General features: G+C 37.0%; 1 protein-coding gene across 20 annotated transcripts in view; it reads left to right on the top strand.

Moving 5' to 3' along the window:
- Positions 1 to 16,897, top strand: part of WNK1 (WNK lysine deficient protein kinase 1) — a 133,941-nt gene that overhangs the window by 66,712 nt on the left and 50,332 nt on the right. For 19 of the 20 annotated variants that reach the window (XM_082349040.1, XM_082349042.1, XM_082349026.1 and 16 more), the window contains exons 3-4: positions 478 to 698; positions 3,024 to 3,181. In XM_082349040.1, coding sequence (XP_082205166.1) covers positions 478 to 698; positions 3,024 to 3,181 — 379 coding nt within the window. Of the gene's footprint in view, positions 1 to 477; positions 699 to 3,023; positions 3,182 to 14,748; positions 15,146 to 16,897 lie in introns of those variants that run through there. The other variant, XM_082349029.1, reaches the window with a different exon arrangement.

The following is a 16,897-nucleotide window of genomic DNA, read 5'->3' as shown; positions in this document are numbered from 1 at the left end:
CAATAAAGCTCCAGGTTTCAGTCCAGGTTTGAGCGACCCCCACAGACTAGTGCTTTCCCTTTTCCCTCGTGTGTACTCCCTTCCAGTTTATGCCTCATTTTGATTCCTCCAGAGCTTTCTAGTAGTTGTGTGTGTGTGTGTGTGTTTACTAGAGTTTATAATTATATCTGCATCCAATAAGAGTTGCTTCACCATTACCAGAAGTCGAACTCTGCCTCTTAACTTTTAAATCATTTTAGCAGTGATCTAATTTTAAGGAATTTATTTTTTGTGCTTTGTTATCAGAGTTTGCTTGCCAACTACTTATTATCCTATCCCCTTTAACCTTACTAAAAGTAGCACTAACCTAAGCTTACTGAATCTTAATATTCTGAACTTGATATTCCCATCTCAGATAATGCTAGAATTTAATGGAATTCTTCAAAGTAATAAATGCATATCATTGATAACCTGTTTGGTGTACCTTGCCTTTTCTAGGTACCTGAAAAGGTTTAAGGTGATGAAGATCAAAGTTCTGAGAAGCTGGTGCCGTCAGATTCTTAAAGGACTTCAGTTTCTTCATACTCGAACTCCACCTATTATTCACCGGGATCTTAAGTGTGACAACATCTTTATCACTGGTCCTACAGGCTCAGTCAAGATTGGAGACCTAGGTCTGGCAACCCTGAAGCGGGCTTCTTTTGCCAAGAGCGTGATAGGTATGTTTCAGGTGTACCTTGCAGTCTCACTGGCTTTCTGACATTCCTTTTATTTAGAAACCTGACCTTGTCAGAGCTTTTATTATGTGAAATAAACCTTCAGAAATTCAGAGCTTGAACCCGGAAGTGATGTGGAGTTCTCTATTTCTTTGCCTCTAGAATCATCTTGAAGACCATTGTTGTTTTGTAAAGTTATATGAAGAGAAGTAAGGTTAACTTTGCTGACAAAACATTATATAATAATTGTTAACCTTACTGAGTCATTTCATTGATACTTAGTATCATATATTTATTTATATAACAGATAAAGTATGTTACTTTCCCCATAAAAGAAATTGAATTTATATATAATTTAGTCTCTGAAGAAGTCTGTTGGATATATGTATATTCAAAAATATCTGCCTATTAAAACTTTATTTTAAAATGTGAAAATATAGTTCATTATCAACTTTTTTCTTACTCCTACTCTTCAGAAGATATACCTGAAACAGTTTTCAGCCTCAGTACTATTGACGTTTTGGGTCGGACAGCTCTTCGTTGTAAGGACTGTCTGTTCACTGTAAGATGATTTAGCAGCACCCCTGGTCCTATTCACTGGATGCCAGTAGCACGCCCCTTGCCCACTTCCCCCCAGTTGTTAACAACCAAAAATGTCTCTGGAGGTTGCGAGATGTCCCCTGTAGGGCAAATCGTCCTTCTTGAGAATCACTGATCTACACAACAAGTCTGTCCTTTCAGCCTTTAACTGTATGTTAGAGAGTTGCAGCTGGGAAAATAATTTAATGCTGATTATTTTATAAGCTTTCACTTTCTGAAGAGGGTATGACAGTTTGAAAACTTGAAATCTTCACAAACACTCTTCTCTCCCAAAAGGTGACAACAATAACAACAACAAGAAAGCCATTCTTTTTTTTTTTATTTAAAAAAATTTTTTTAATTAATTATTTATTTATTTGTTTATTTTTGGCTGTGTTGGGTCTTCGTTTCTGTGCGAGGGCTTTCTCTAGTTGCGGCAAGCGGGGGCCACTCTTCATCACGGTGCGCGGGCCTCTCACTATCGTGGCGTCTCTTGTTCCAGAGCACAGGCTCCAGACGTGCAGGCTCAGTAATTGTGGCTCACGGGCCTAGTTGCTCCGGGGGATGTGGGATCTTCCCAGACCAGGGCTCGAACCCGTGTCCCCTGCATTGGCAGGCAGACTGTCAACTACTGCGCCACCAGGGAAGCCCCAGCCATTCATTTTTAAGTGGGCTAGAATACTATGCTTTAATAAGAAAAACATTGAACACCAGTAATTTGCACATCCTTACAAAATAGTGTTCCTGGGAAAAGAGTTATTTAAAGATGAATTTCCTTTTTGCCCTTCTTATAGGAAACAGTTCTTTGATTGTCTTTGGCATCTTAATCTCTGTCCCAAGAGGGTTTTTTCTTCTTTCCTTTTTTGTTTAAACCATAGTGTGCAAGCCTGTTCTTAGAAATGTCCTATAATTTGAGGTATTCGGGCTTAATTTCTTTGGAAACATTGGAAACCTGGTGTGTGGAATCATACACTCTATGCTCATAATTCAGTCTGAGAACTCAAGTGCAGACCGAATTATTTGTGTGTGTCTATAGGATGTGCCTCACTACACTTCTTACATCTGCAGTAGGTTTGTGTACTGCAGGGGGGTGGTAAGCGTGTGAAGAAAAGGGCTCTGGTGAGTGACCTTTATAGACAATTACAGTTTATTTTATCATTTTGAAAATGTATTGAATATCAGGTTTTTTTGTACTGAAAAGCCGCCTTAAAAGTGGAACTGATCAGATGGAATGTTAATGGCAAGAGACTAGCTATTATATGAATGTTAACCTTACAGCTACCGTACAGTAGGGGGCAGACAAGTATTTTGATCTTTTTTAACCCATCATCCTATCTTACAGGTAGATGCCATTATATCTACTTTATTCCTTGGTAGTCTCTTCCCTTTTCCTTCCATTTGTTTTCAGTATGAGTTATATCAGTTTATCTTTTGTGCAAGGCTCTATTTTGACATTGTGTAACACTAATCCATTTGAAACAGTAAATAAACAGACACTTGATCCTGTGCCAGTTTTTTATAAAGGTGTTGTAGTGTAAGATCTATAACATATTTGATGGAACATACTAAGATGATTTCTTTCCTCTCCCCCCACCACCTACCTACCTTTCTTTCCTTTTCCTCCCTCACCTCTTACCCCCCTTCCACTTTCTTCTCTCTCACAGATCAACCCCTCTGCTGTTCCCCTCCCCATGAATTACATCTGCAGCTTCTCCTCACATTGAGTCTGAATCATTCTTTTAATTTAAGGTACCCCAGAGTTCATGGCCCCTGAGATGTATGAGGAGAAATATGATGAATCCGTTGACGTTTATGCTTTTGGGATGTGCATGCTTGAGATGGCCACATCTGAATACCCTTACTCCGAGTGCCAAAATGCTGCGCAGATCTACCGTCGAGTGACCAGTGTAAGTCTTGTCCTAACTGACTGGTGATCTTAGGCCACATCTAAGAAGCTGTATAACATCAAACCATGCAAAAGGGAACAACACTAGAAAGCATCACATGGAGTTCACCCCTCATCTGTCTGTGTCTCGTGTCTCCTCTTCTTATAAGGACTGGTCAGATTGAGTTGTGGTCACCCAACTCCAGGTTGACCTCATTCTAACTAATTATACCTGCAGTGATCCTATTTCCAAATAAGGTCACATTCTGAGAAACTGAGGATCAGAATTTTAATATATCTTTTGTAGGGGGCGGTGCAGGGGACGCAGTTCAACCCGTAACAGTTCATGGGTTCATCCAACAAATATTTAAGTCTCTATTATGTTCCAGACTTCTTTCTAGATCCTAGGTATTGAATATTATAGTTAAGTAAAACACAAACCTGTCTCTCAAGAACTTATTACTAGGCGAAGGAGAACAAACAACCAGACAGTTACCATAGGGTATAAAAGCAGTTATTCTAGGGATAGGTACGTAACAGAAGCACGTAGAAGTAGTGCCTAATTGAGTTTGGACAGGTTAGGAAAATTATGTTAAACAAATAGGGAAAGACTAAGAGTTGCATGTGAAAAATTTTTGTATGTCTACAGTTTGAAAATAGGAAAAAGAAGAGACAAGGGATAAGGGAGGAAAGTGAAAGTTTAGACTATACTTGAGCACTGGGGGAACGATTGCAGCCACTATAAGACTTGGTAGGTGTCGTGGGAATTCCCTGGCGGTCCAGTGGTTAGGACTCTGTGCCTTCACTGCCAAGGGCCTGAGTTCAATCCCTGGTCGGGGAGCTAAGATCCCACAGGCCACGAGGTGCAGCCCAAAAAAAAAAAAAAAAAAGACTTGGTAGGTGTCATAAGATCAGACTTAAATTTTTAAAAGATTATTCTGGCTGCAGAGTGGAGGATGGATTTATGAGGAAACACTGAAAGCTGAAAACCCAGTTAAGTGGCTGTTGCACTAATATGAAGGAATAACCGATAGACTGAAATAAGGAGTTAAAGTGGAGATGGCCAAAGTGGATGGACAAGAGATTGATTTTCTTTATGAATTTGAATTCAGTTGAGCTAAGGTGTTCTTTTCCACCTAATATTTATGAAAACAAATAATGTGAAAATACCCTTGTAAATACATATCTTCTTAAGGAGATCAAACTGAATATTAAACCTGATTAAGAGGTTAAATACATTAAATTTTAGGACTATAAAATTTACAATTTGTATGTAAAATGGTTTGTGTAATTTATTTACTAACTTACTGTCTATAACTTCTTCACTCCATCACACTCTAAACCAGGGATTAGCAAACTATGATCCATGGGCCAAATCCAGCCTCCTACCCATTTTTGTACAGCCCATGAGCTAAGAATTCTTTTTACATTCCTAAATGGTTGAGAGGGAAACCAAAAGAAGAATAATATGTGATGACCTATGAAAATTATATGAAATTCAAATTTCAGTGACCATGAAGAAAGTAATGACACAGCCACTTATTTGTTTCTGTATTATCTATGTCTGTTTTCACATATTACAATGGCAGAGTTGAGCAATTGCAACAGACTCTATGGTTCAAAAATCCTAAATTATGTACTGTTTGGCTCTTAACGGAGAAAGTTGCTGACTCTGATTCTAAACACATGGCACCAGAAAGAGAAAAACAAATATCGTATATTAACACATATATGTGGAACCTAGAAAAATGGTACAAATGAACCGGTTTGCAGGACAGAAATAGAGACACAGATGTAGAGAGCAAACGTATGGACACCAAGGGGGGAAAGTGGCAGGGTGGGGTGGGATGAATTGGGAGATTGGGATTGACATGTATACACTAATATGTATAAAATGGATAACTAATAAGAACCTGCTGTATAAAAAAATAAATAAAATTCAAAAATTCAAAACAAAATCAAAATAAACACATGACACCAGAACTTCTTAAAAAATTCTCCTCTGAAGAGTTCTGTAAATAATTTCTAATCTGCAGAAGTGGTGATAATGTTCTATTAGAATGCTATTAGCCTCTGTACTTGGAGTAGGCAGGAGAATCTCAGTGTGAGCAAGTAGTTACTTAAATTATTAGCTCTGATAATTTGTGGGCAGTCTTTTCTCTCTGGTAAGAGTAGAACTATCACTTTAATTCTGTGGCGAAAACATAAGAGGTTTTAATGTAACACTCATTTTTCACTGGCCATATTTATTCTTTCTATTGCCTAAGAATAAATAGCATCTTAAACCCAGTACTACTGCTTGAGGTGATCATTCTGGATTTAAAACACAAAGAGTTATTAACAAATATCTTTTATTTACCTTCCAGCAGTACTGAATGTTTTGATAGTGAATAGACCAGAAGAATGAAGTATCCATCAGATACCCATATATTTAAACATTCTCTGCTGTCTCTCAACCACCAGCCTTCTTTGTGGGTCTTGCAATATTTCTACTTTGAAACTTGGTAGATTTTGTTATGAACCATCAGACAGTGCTTTGCTGTTAGAGACACTGCCTAGGCATTACCGAGTTGTCTAGTGATAGGTGTCTCTAATTAATCTTGTGAATTCAATTCCTGATTATTTCTCTAAACAAGTAAAGGTTGGTACTTAAAATATCTCGAGGGATCATGGAATTTCAGTTTCTTTATCTAAAATGAAGTCTAAAAAATAACTCTGCTATTTAAAGAAATAGAGTTATAAATTATATGGTAGGACTGTTTTTTTTTTAATGCAGAATTTATGGGTGACCTGTATTAAATTCTACCTTGTTCTATACCTTACCCACCAAATATGTTTAACTGGTTAAAAATAATGACTGTGTAGGATGAGTAGGTGAAAAATAGTGTAAACCCTATTGATTAAATCTACTCACCAGAGGCTCAGGGCTAAAAGCAATGTTCTTTGGCTTCAGACTGTCAGGCACAACACTGCCATAAAATCAGATAAAAGTTTATATAAGCAATTATTTGATAAAAGTAAAGAAAACAAATTAATTTGATTTTTAAGATAATGCATTTGAGACACTGTCTAATCAATAAATGAATCTTTATTTGCAAATGCAAACTCCAGCTCAGTTGAGAAGAAAATCCCCTTCTCAAATGAAAAAAGTGTTTGGCGTTAGTTTAATAGACCCTAGAAAGACCAATATCACTGGTTCCATAGTCTTAGTGTAGTATTTACCCTTTTTTCAGTTTTTCAGTGGGTTGTGTGTTTTGTTTTTTTTTTAAGATAAAGTTCACATACCATGAAATTCTCCATTTAAATCATTTGAAGGTGTAAAAATCAGTGGGTTTTAGTGTATTTACAGTGTTCTGCAATCATCACCACTAATGCCACTCCATCTCCCCAAAAAAGAAACCCCCCACCTGTTAGCAGTCACTCCGCATTCCTCTTCCACCCAGCCCCTGGCAAGCACTAATCTACTTTCTGTCTTTATGGATTTGATTTGCCTGTTGTGGACATTTCATACGACTAGAATCATAAAATATATGGCCTTTTGAGTTACACTTTGTTTTTGTGTTATGCTTTGATTTAGCGTAACATTTTTAAGGTTTATCCATGTTTTAGCATGAACCAGTACTTCAGTCCTTTTTGTAGCTGAATAATATTGCATTGTATGAATGTACCACATTTTTAATGTTCAACAGGTTTTATTTCCTTCTATTTCTGTAGTTTCTTCCTCCTTTTCTCATTGTTTAAACTGTTTGACCCTATAGCCACCCTCACCTCGGGAGAGGAATTGGGAACAGGAAGGATGAAATATACAGTGTTTTAAAAGGTGTTGTCCTAGAGCCCAATTTATTAAATCTTTGTTTATAGTTTTGTGTTTGTAGCATAGCATATGGTACATTGTAGGCACTCAGTGATATTTTGAAGAATAAATGATTCAATTAAAGGAATCCCAGATATAGTCAAGTTAAACACTATGTCAGTTTGGGACAGTTGAGTTTACCCTGCAAAATAAGGTCACCTTAGAAATACTAAAATTATCCTACTAACGTGGAATTGAATAGTAGCAAGTAGAAACTGATACACTTTATATATGTACATATACAATATATTTTAGTAGAGTGGGAAAAGCTATTTGGTACAACTAGAGCAGAAAACAGTAACTTTATTAAAGTCAAAATTCCAGGACTAGAAAGGCATTTGAAAAAGTCATCTATTTACATGCTCTTCCATCCATTCTCAAATCACTATTGAGATCTTTGCTGTGCAAAGTGCAGTCCCCACAACCAGCAGAATTGGCATCCTAGGACACTTGTTATTATAAAAATGTAAAATTTTGGCCCCGTCCCAGACGGATTGAGTCAAAACCAGCATTTTACAAGATCCAAAGATGATTTGTGTATACATTAAAGTTTAAGAAGTGTGAGCTACAACAGTGATCACCTCAGGTCCCTTCCAGTTCTGTATACCTTATTTTTGGTTAAATTAAAAAAAAAAAAAAAAAAGTAGACTAAATATTGTAGTATCAAGCATTATTTGAATAAATTTTTGTTCCATTGTTCATGGAACCTTTTTACTAGCATTATAAGTAACCAAGTTGACTTAGAAATCTAACCTTATTTAATTGCATTTTTTTCTGCCTATTCAGGAGTTGCTTTTTAAAAACGCAAAATAGTAAGTCAAGCCAAGCCGTGGAAAAGCTGGAATAAAAAGCTTGAGGAGTTAATAAGTCAGTTGGAACTTTTGGAACCCTTGGTCTCTGAGGATACTGCAGGCATTTACTTGTTCTTTGTTTTTCCTCTCAGCTGTGAAAACTGAGCTCTGTATTATCTACAGTCTGTTATTCTGTACTTCAGTTATTATATTTCTTATCTGGGAAATTCTGTCTTGGTTTCACTAACCTCCATTCCCATCTTCTGGCTTCCAATGAAGAATAAAAAGGGCTATGTCCTTTTTTAATTTTCTAAAGTTTTTCTCATGTTTTGGGTGCTGAGATAAATGTGTGGGGAGTTTACCTTGATTTTACAATGATTTATATGATTGTATAAGCAATAGTGGTGACTCTATTGAAATACACCTTGAAGTATTGTACTTTCCCTTAAGTTTGCTTTGGGTGTAAATTTAACTAATTTTTTAAAGGATATGTCAGCATTAGTCTGCCTAACGCTTGCACATTTATTAAGGAAACATGTTTGGTTATCCATCGAGAGATCATCAAACTCCCTAATGCAAACTGCCCCCTGCCACTCCAGATTCCTGGTTTCCATCCCAGATCTACTACGCACCCCCTGTTTACCAATAGTAGTCAGTGAACTGCCCCCTCCTGAACTCACAAGGCCTCCTATGGGTTTGGCACTATCTTAGAAATGGGATACAAAGAAGAGTGTTTAACAGCTCAGGATTACTTTTTTAGGTTTGAAGATCACAGAACTCTAGTCAGTTGAACCATAAACTCTAGTTCTCAGTTTCTTTTCAATTTATTTTAACGATTATTCACTTATTTAACAGCCATTAGTTAGGTGTCTTCTGTGTGCCAGGTTGAGGATACAGCAGTGAACAAGATACATGCTTCAATGTTCTTTCACCTTCTTGTAGGGAAGGTAAACATTGAAGTAGTAAATATAATAAAGCACATGGATTTTATAGACATAATGAGGTACGGGGTTTTGATCTCATTGAGATAGTCAGAGACAGTATTCCTGAGAAAGTTGGTTTAAATTGAGAGCTTTATTGGCCTGTGTCAGGGATGCTAAGGCAGAGCTGTATGAAGGAATGAGCCAGTAGCCCCAGTCATCTGGAGCTCTTTACCAGAAATATTTCTAGGGTTCTTTTTTTCATTTTTATTTTTTTTGGCTGCGTTGGGTCTTCGTTGCTGCACATGGGCTTTCTCTAGTTGTGGCGAGCAGGGGTTACTCTTCGCTGCGGTGTGCGGGCTTCTCATTGTGGTGGCTTCTCTTATTGCAGAGCACGGGCTTTAGTAGTTGCAGCGCGCAGGCTCTAGGGAGCGTGGGCTTCAGTAGTTGTGGTGCGCAGGTTCAGGAGCCGTGGCACATGGGCTTAGTTGCTCCGCGTCATGTGGGATCTTCCTGGACCAGGGATCAAATCCGTGTCCCCTGCATTGGCAGGTGGATTCTTAACCACTGTGCCACCAGGGAAGTCCTAGGATTCTTGAAGAAAGTCATGCCAATATTGTTGCCCCTTCAGTGTTTCCATCATACTCAACCTGTCTTATTAATATACTATAATGATAATTATATTGATATTAACTGTTGTCCCCCCCCCCCCATGAGAACTGAGCCTCTCAAGGACAGGGTTTTTTTTTTTTAATAAATTTATTTATTTATTTATTTTTGCTGTGTTGGGTCTTCGTCTCTGTGCGAGGGCTTTCTCTAGTTGCGGCAAGCGGGGGCCACTCCTCATCGCGGTGCGCGGGCCTCTCACTATTGCGGCCTCTGTTGTTGCTGAGCACAGGCTCCAGACGTGCAGGCTCAGCAGTTGTGGCTCACGGGCCCAGCTGCTCCGCGGCATGTGGGATCCTCCCAGCCAGGGCCCAAACCCGTGTCCTCTGCACCGGCAGGCAGATTATCAACCACTGCGCCACCAGGGAAGCCCAAGAACAGGGTTTTTTTTTTCCTCTGTAGACCAGTTCACTGCTACATGTCTGGCCTTGCAGTGGTACAACTGCCATGTAAATAGCAGATGATAGCAGTGTAAATATTAACACATATACATCCTATGTCTCAGACATTGCATTAAACACTTTGCATATATTATGTAATTTAATTCTTCCAACAACCCTCATTGGGGGTGGTTTACTAGAACTGTTGTCTATACTTTAAAATAAAAAGTCTGAAGCCCAGGATGGCTAGCCCATGATTACATATCTAGAAAATAAGAGTTATTCTGTTATTCTGATTCCAGGTCCCCTGCTCATGTCAAAATTCTGTACTGAATTCATAAATGTCTAGTATAGTGTCAGTCTGTGACCTGAGGGCATTTAAACCTGTCTGTGTAAGTGCCAATGTGAAGGGGTAAATGTGTAATTTACCAGTTTAATAACTATATTCTGTGGTGCACTGATAAAGAACTGTTGTGTGTCATTGTTCTGCACATGCATTTCATTCAGGTCTCGGAGAGGCCTTTCCTGCCCATCCATCTAAAACAGTCTTACGTGTGCACACACTTTACTTCTATCCCCTATGGTTTTATTTTTCTTCATGGCTTTTATCACAACCTTACAGTGTTTATCTAAAGCCCCAATTAGAATATAAATTCTATGGGTTGGGGGTTTTATTTGAGTTGTTCTTGGCTGTTTTCCTAGTGCTTAGAGCCTGGCAGGTAATAGGCACTCAGTCAGTGTTTGCGAGATGAATACACGAATACAGAACTATAAGGAGTGAAACACAATGTTGCCTGTGGAGGAAATGGGCTCTGGAGTTGGGTCTGCTTGAGTTCAGATCCCAGCAATGTCATTTCCTAGCTGATACCTTGGGCAAGTTAATTAACTTCTCTGAGCCTAAGCTGGTAATGAGGATTAAATGAGAAAAGTGCCTAAATCAGTTAGCAGTCAGTACTTATAGGTATTGCCATTATTACCATTAACATCATTATGACATGCTTAGTAGTGAAATAAGTTGTCTCTTGTTCTATTCTTTTACCTAGCAACATTCAACAAATAGCAGTGTTTAAAATGTGTTTAATGAACTTAAAATAAAGCCAAGTTTTAAATGCGTGAAAATGAGCTCACATTTATTTATCATCTTGCTTCTTGCCAATCACCTTGCAAAGTGCTTTACATATACTATCTTATTTTAATCTTTTGTATTCTGATAAGTAGATAATACCTTCATTTTACAGGTGAGAAGATAGATTCAGAGGTTAAGCATTTTGCCCAAGGACATGAAGGAGAAATACTAATAGTAGGGTCAGAAATCAAGCATCTCTAACATAACACTAATACAAACCTTAAAATGTTTTCCTTTTCCTGTTTCTGTTTTCTAAACTTTTTTCTCTAGATTTCAAGGGAAAAAAAATTTAGGGTACATGGGTAGCATAAGTCTCAGATTGGTATCACAAGTTTGAGCCCCTGTTTAACAGGGTTCATGATCCCTGTTCAAAAGAGAAAAACTTATCTTGAAGTTTTCTACCATTGGCAATGAAAAGATCCAAATAAGAGTAGTAATGTACTTAGCACAATTTTTGTCTGCTATTAAAAGAATAGAAACTACGGTAAGCAGTGGCATCAGTTTTTTATATGGAGGACAGTGCATTTGAGATTGAAGCAGTACACAAGCTTTCATGTATCCAGAGAGTAATGAGCCTTGGGGAATCATGAGGTCAACTAATTTCCTTGGATAGAGCTAGCTGGATTTGGTAGGGAGGTTTGAAGAGGCTTGTTTTCCAATGGGATCATAAGGTATGTTCAAATTCCTGTAAACTAATGGTTCATACCAGTAAGAATCTGGCTGAATCCAGCCTCATAACAACCAAGTTAGAAATAATGGGGATTTTTAATTACTTTGTTTGTGTAATTTGACTTTGTCACTGATTCCATTAGCCTTTGGATTGCAGGGTTTGAACATTCTGTCTGGGAAAAACAGAATCAAAGCAGTTGGGGTGAAATTCCTTTTGGCTTTTATATAACAGATTGCATTTCACCCTACTTTTTTACAGAAACAAGTGAAGCTGATTCCTGATTATAGATAGGGTTTGAAAAGTTGGGAAAAACTTTGTATTTTTTTCTTTAGCAGTTGGATTTTTTTGTGTGTGTTTGATATCCCAGAGATCTGAATCCACTGGAATTAGCTGAAATGATTCCTTTATAAATTTTATTCCTATTTCCATCCAATAAATTTAAATTATACACATAAGAGAAAACTTGGTGTATCATAGGGTGTATCTTAGGAACATTTTGCATGATTTTCAAAGTCATTCTATTGCTGTCCTGTGATTTGATTAATATTAAAGGGTCTTAATCAGACCATTAATCTTAAACCATATAGTTGGGTATCATTCCCAACATTTTAGGTGCTAAAAAACAATTGTGAAATCCCTATTTCAGAATTTCTCAGAAAAGCTAGTTTTACTTATCCCAACTGAATGTTGATCTATAATTCACACAGCATTAGACTACAGAATAAAAACTGATAGGATATAGAGAGATGGTTTCTACTGTGTTTAAGTAAATTATAATAGTATTGAGTTTCTTGGTATCTTGTAAATAATTTATATGCCAGAAGATTCATACAAATACTTTGTAGTTGCCGCCTTCTCTCTATGTGTGATTTGAGGTATACCTTGAAAGAAGGGTAGGACTCAGTTGACTGAAAAAGGGGGCAGTAGAAAGAATATTCTTGTGAAAATGTGCATTAAGTATTCAGTGAAAAAGTAACTAATTTGGCTGGACTTATCTGGGAGGAGGTCGGAGTAGAGAAGTAGGTAGAAGTTGACTTGTGAGGGCTTTTCACCCCAGATTAAGGAAATTAAAAGCACTATAATGTGGGCTAGAAGTAACACTGAACTAGACATTGTTGAATCTGGATTCTAGTTTTTGCTTTGCCATTGACTAGGCCCTTACCCACTAGAATATAGGCTCTATTTGGTGTATTCTAGGTGCTGAAGGTAATGCAGTATATCTAGTAGGTGTCTTATACATACTAGACTAGACTGGACATGGCACCTCATAGATGCCGGTGAATTAATGAATTAATTCCATCTTTGACATGGCATTAATCTCTTTTATCTACAGTTTTCTCATTTGAACAAGTTGGGACTCTAACTCAGATTCTTTCTAGATCTGTGATCCTGTGGTCATCTCGTAGGTGTGGAGAACTGTTAACCATGTTTGAGTAATGTGTTGTGAGTTAAATGCTGTCAGATGATTGGAAATGGTTAAATGTCAGATGATTAGATGAAGCCAGATGATTGAGAGCTGGCCACAATGTAAAATGCAAATTGGAGAGAATAGAAACAGTGAGACCCATCTTAAATTGGTCTAAGTTTAAAGAGGTGAGATGCTGATAATCTGGATTTTGGTGGTCACAGTTGTTATGCAGAAGAAGCAATGATTTTGAGAAGTAACAAGCTAGTAAAAATCTCATTTTGTCCAACCAGAGATCTTTGGCTCTTGGAGGGGCAGTAGGAGTACTAGCAGGAGAACTATATATGCGCTGTTTTAAACATTTCTCATTGTTTAAAGAGCTCCTAGAGAATAATAGTACTTAAATATTGTGGGAGAAGAAGCATCCAAGAAGACTAAGGTTTCTATTCTGGAAATAATGATACCATTGAAAGAAATGGAGGAAATCCAGAGAAAGGCACTGACTTGAAGAGAAGGAAGAAGTAGAGTTTAGACATATAAACCGTTACATGTATGTGAATGGTATTTTTATTGTATATATTGAAAACTTTTATTTTGATATATAAAAAAAGGCTCGTCTTCATAGACCTAGATATTTGTGCCTGCATTTGTGCATTTGTGCTGGCATTTGTGCCAGCAAAAAAGCTACCTCATTTTTGGTTTTGTTTGTTGCACAGTAAAGTTTAAAAACCTACTCACGTGTTTATGTCTGATGAACCTCTGAAGCAGGGAGCGTGGTGCCGGTTTTCTGGCTCTTCCGTTTTCATTTAGCTTAGCATAGTCCTAAGCAGCTTTGGTCAGACACCTAAGTCAGAGGCATTGGTGGACCGCATTGCTGTATTTATGAGCAATAGCTGGCATCCTACACTGCCTACTTAGTGTACTTTGTAGTGACAAATTGTGTTGAGCAAGAGAGCTGTGGCAACTACTTTGAGATAGCTTGTTAGAAATAATAGTCATTTCTAGCCTTTAGAGTAGAAATAATCCTACCAAATAACTTCTAAGCCCTTATCCTCCTGTTACTGAGTAATTAAAGCCTTAGTACCCACTGTCTTGATGGGGATTCAGGCTTACCAAATTACAAGGGATAGCACTTTGTTATGTTAGCGATTATAATATTGCAATGAACAGTGCTTTTTCTACCATCTTTGTTAATGGCATGAAGAAAAACCTTTCCTTAATCACTAAAATCAAAGTAGTAGTCATTTGGGTCCATGAGATCTTCCTGGCAAATAGAAATGTCTTTAGGTAGATCTTCATATTGAGGCTTTTAATAATAGGGGGGAACGGAGAAGGATAAATTCTTATCACTTCTGGGTGATAAGCTGTTCACAGCTATTTAATTTTTTTTTTAATGTACCATGAGAAGTGGTAAGGCAGTTTACCTTAATGTCACCACTTTTTAAATTAGGTTAACAAGAACTATTATGCTTACTTTTCAAGTGAGTTTAAGGAATATGGCCCAGGTCACACAAACTTGGTGCATGAGAGGTTGAACTAGGAACTTATTCCCAGTATTGGGATTTCCTTGTCCAGTGTTGTTTTGGCTATATATTCTTAGTTTACATTTTGGTCATTGAATTCGTTCCCCATTTTCTTTTAAAGCATAGTTTCAACATGATTAAGGGGAAGGGAGTGTTTAGATAAACAGATTTCTGGTGTAGGTTTTGATGTCAAGGAGGCAGAACCTGTGGACATAATGGGTGGAGCTTCAAGCAAGTAAAAAAATCTTATTTTGCTTGTTTAGGGATCTGCTGCTGTTGGAGGAGAAGCAGGAGGGAGGAGTAACAGACTAAGTTTCCCTGCTCTTTGGCATGTAGTTTTGTTTAAAGGGCCGATCTAGAATAAGTAGATTGTTGGCTCAGAGCAAACTTATGTCTGAGAGTTGGGGAAGCATGGCTAGTGTTAAACAAGAAACTAAACTTCAGCCTGATTTTGATGTCTGCCTTGCTTATGCTGTGGGCTAAGTTACTCTGTTAATTTACATCTTATATATTTCCCCCCTCATTTTCCTCTAACTGTAACAAGTCTATTTTGCCTTTTCTGATGGATTTTACAAAGAGAGATTTTTGCTCAGTGTTTGTCATCGTAAATTCTCATTGCTGCTGCTGTCCTCAAAAGGATTGTGTAAATGAGGTGGGTAAGAATTTCCAATGTATACAAAAGGTATGTTGTAGCCATTTGATGATACGTGTGGAAAGTTTCAGTTAAAGTATTGAGAGTGTTTAGTTCAGAATGCTTTTTAAAATAATCTAGTTTTGTAGTTTAGTTAAGTTACACAACATTTTGTATGAGGAGGAAGGAGACTTTTCTCAATTCTGAATGATTAGCAAAAGTTTTGCTCTTATGAAAAGGAAAATGTTACCCTAACACATTTGAAACTTAAGTTTTTAAGAAGCAAGTGCTGACACTTTTTAAGAGCTAGAAGATTGAACCAGAGAATACTATATTATGACTCACTTATATTTTTATTATGACTCACTTTTATTATTCCAGCAGATTAGTTGCAAACTGTAAGTATAGAGAATTGATAGAAAAACTTAGTCTGTAAGATGCATGTATGTGTTTGGGATTTTTCTTAGTTTAAGTAAAGCAACATATTTTATAAACGTTTTTATCAACTCTTTTTTTTTTTTTTTAAATATCAACTCTTGGTGTGCCCTTGGAGCGTCACAATTGTTGTCACTGTTTTCTTTTTGTACTCCATTTAAGACTGCACAAGAGTCACCTTTGTTTTTTTGTTTAAGAGAATGTATAATTTTATATAATCGCAAGTGTCTTAAATGAATGTACGTTTGCTGTTCAAAAAGTACTTTTGTTTAATGCAGAGAAACATGCTACTGTCCCGTGTCAAAAAACATAATATGGCACTGCTCCCTTAAGAGAGATCCTGTGAATTACAACAGTAAGGAAGAATATTTCTAGAGCTGGCAGGTTGCTAGCTCTGGAAGGATGGAGTGACAGGGTGCATGTCTTTAACTAACTTAATTTTTCTTATATGTAAAACATTAGCCCAATTTATCTGCCTTAGCACTTTTCTGTTTTGTATTTTTGAACCTCATTCAGGATAGGTGAGCAAAACTTGGCTTCTGCTGGTCAGAACAGGACTAGAATAGGACTCTCTGGGGCTAAATCAGACAGTATAGAAAAGAGGTGACATTTGAAGGATTTTCAGACTCTAAGTTGATTATCTTTGTTGAAATACATAAATTAAAAGGAAAAAAGATGAAATATTGTCATTAAAACATTTTCTCATCATTATTTTGTTCTGTCTGGTGCTTAAATCGTGTTTTAGAATAATCTTAAACCAACTTTTTAATTTTAAAAAATCATCAATTATAAAAAAATAGAGTTCTCTTATCTTTTTTAATTTTTGAATTTTATTATATTTATTTTTTTACACAGCGGGTTCTTACTAGTTATCCATTTTATACATATTAGAGTTCTCTTATCTCTTAAGAACAAGAAGCCTCTAAGTATGATGAGTGCTGTGTATTGAAACCTGTGCTTGTTTATTTTAAGCAGCTTTCCATCATGTGTCCCAGATGCATTTTCTGTGGGTCACTTTCAGGGTCATTGACGTTTCATGCTCATTGTTACTTTTTTTTTTTTTTTTTTGGTCATTTTTAGTATATAATCCCTATATATGCTTGCTTCTTTGCAAATGATTCAGAATACTTCTGTTAGATATTTTGATAATTCTGGTTTCTTGATGGTTGCCGAGATTTCTTCTTGTCTTTTTCATTATCTCAGTGGGTAATGTTTTAATACCAGCTGCTGGACTGTCTCCATTTTATTGGCTGTCTTGGCACCTGCAACATTTTTTAAGGCAGCAGTGGCATCTGAATATGTTGTGTAGCATTGGTATGGAATTTTCTGTACCTAAAT

This window comes from Balaenoptera borealis (assembly GCF_965194805.1).
Source record: "Balaenoptera borealis genome assembly, chromosome: 13".
In the NCBI taxonomy this organism is placed as follows: Eukaryota; Metazoa; Chordata; class Mammalia; order Artiodactyla; family Balaenopteridae; genus Balaenoptera; species Balaenoptera borealis.
This window is presented reverse-complemented; position numbering and strand designations above follow the sequence as displayed.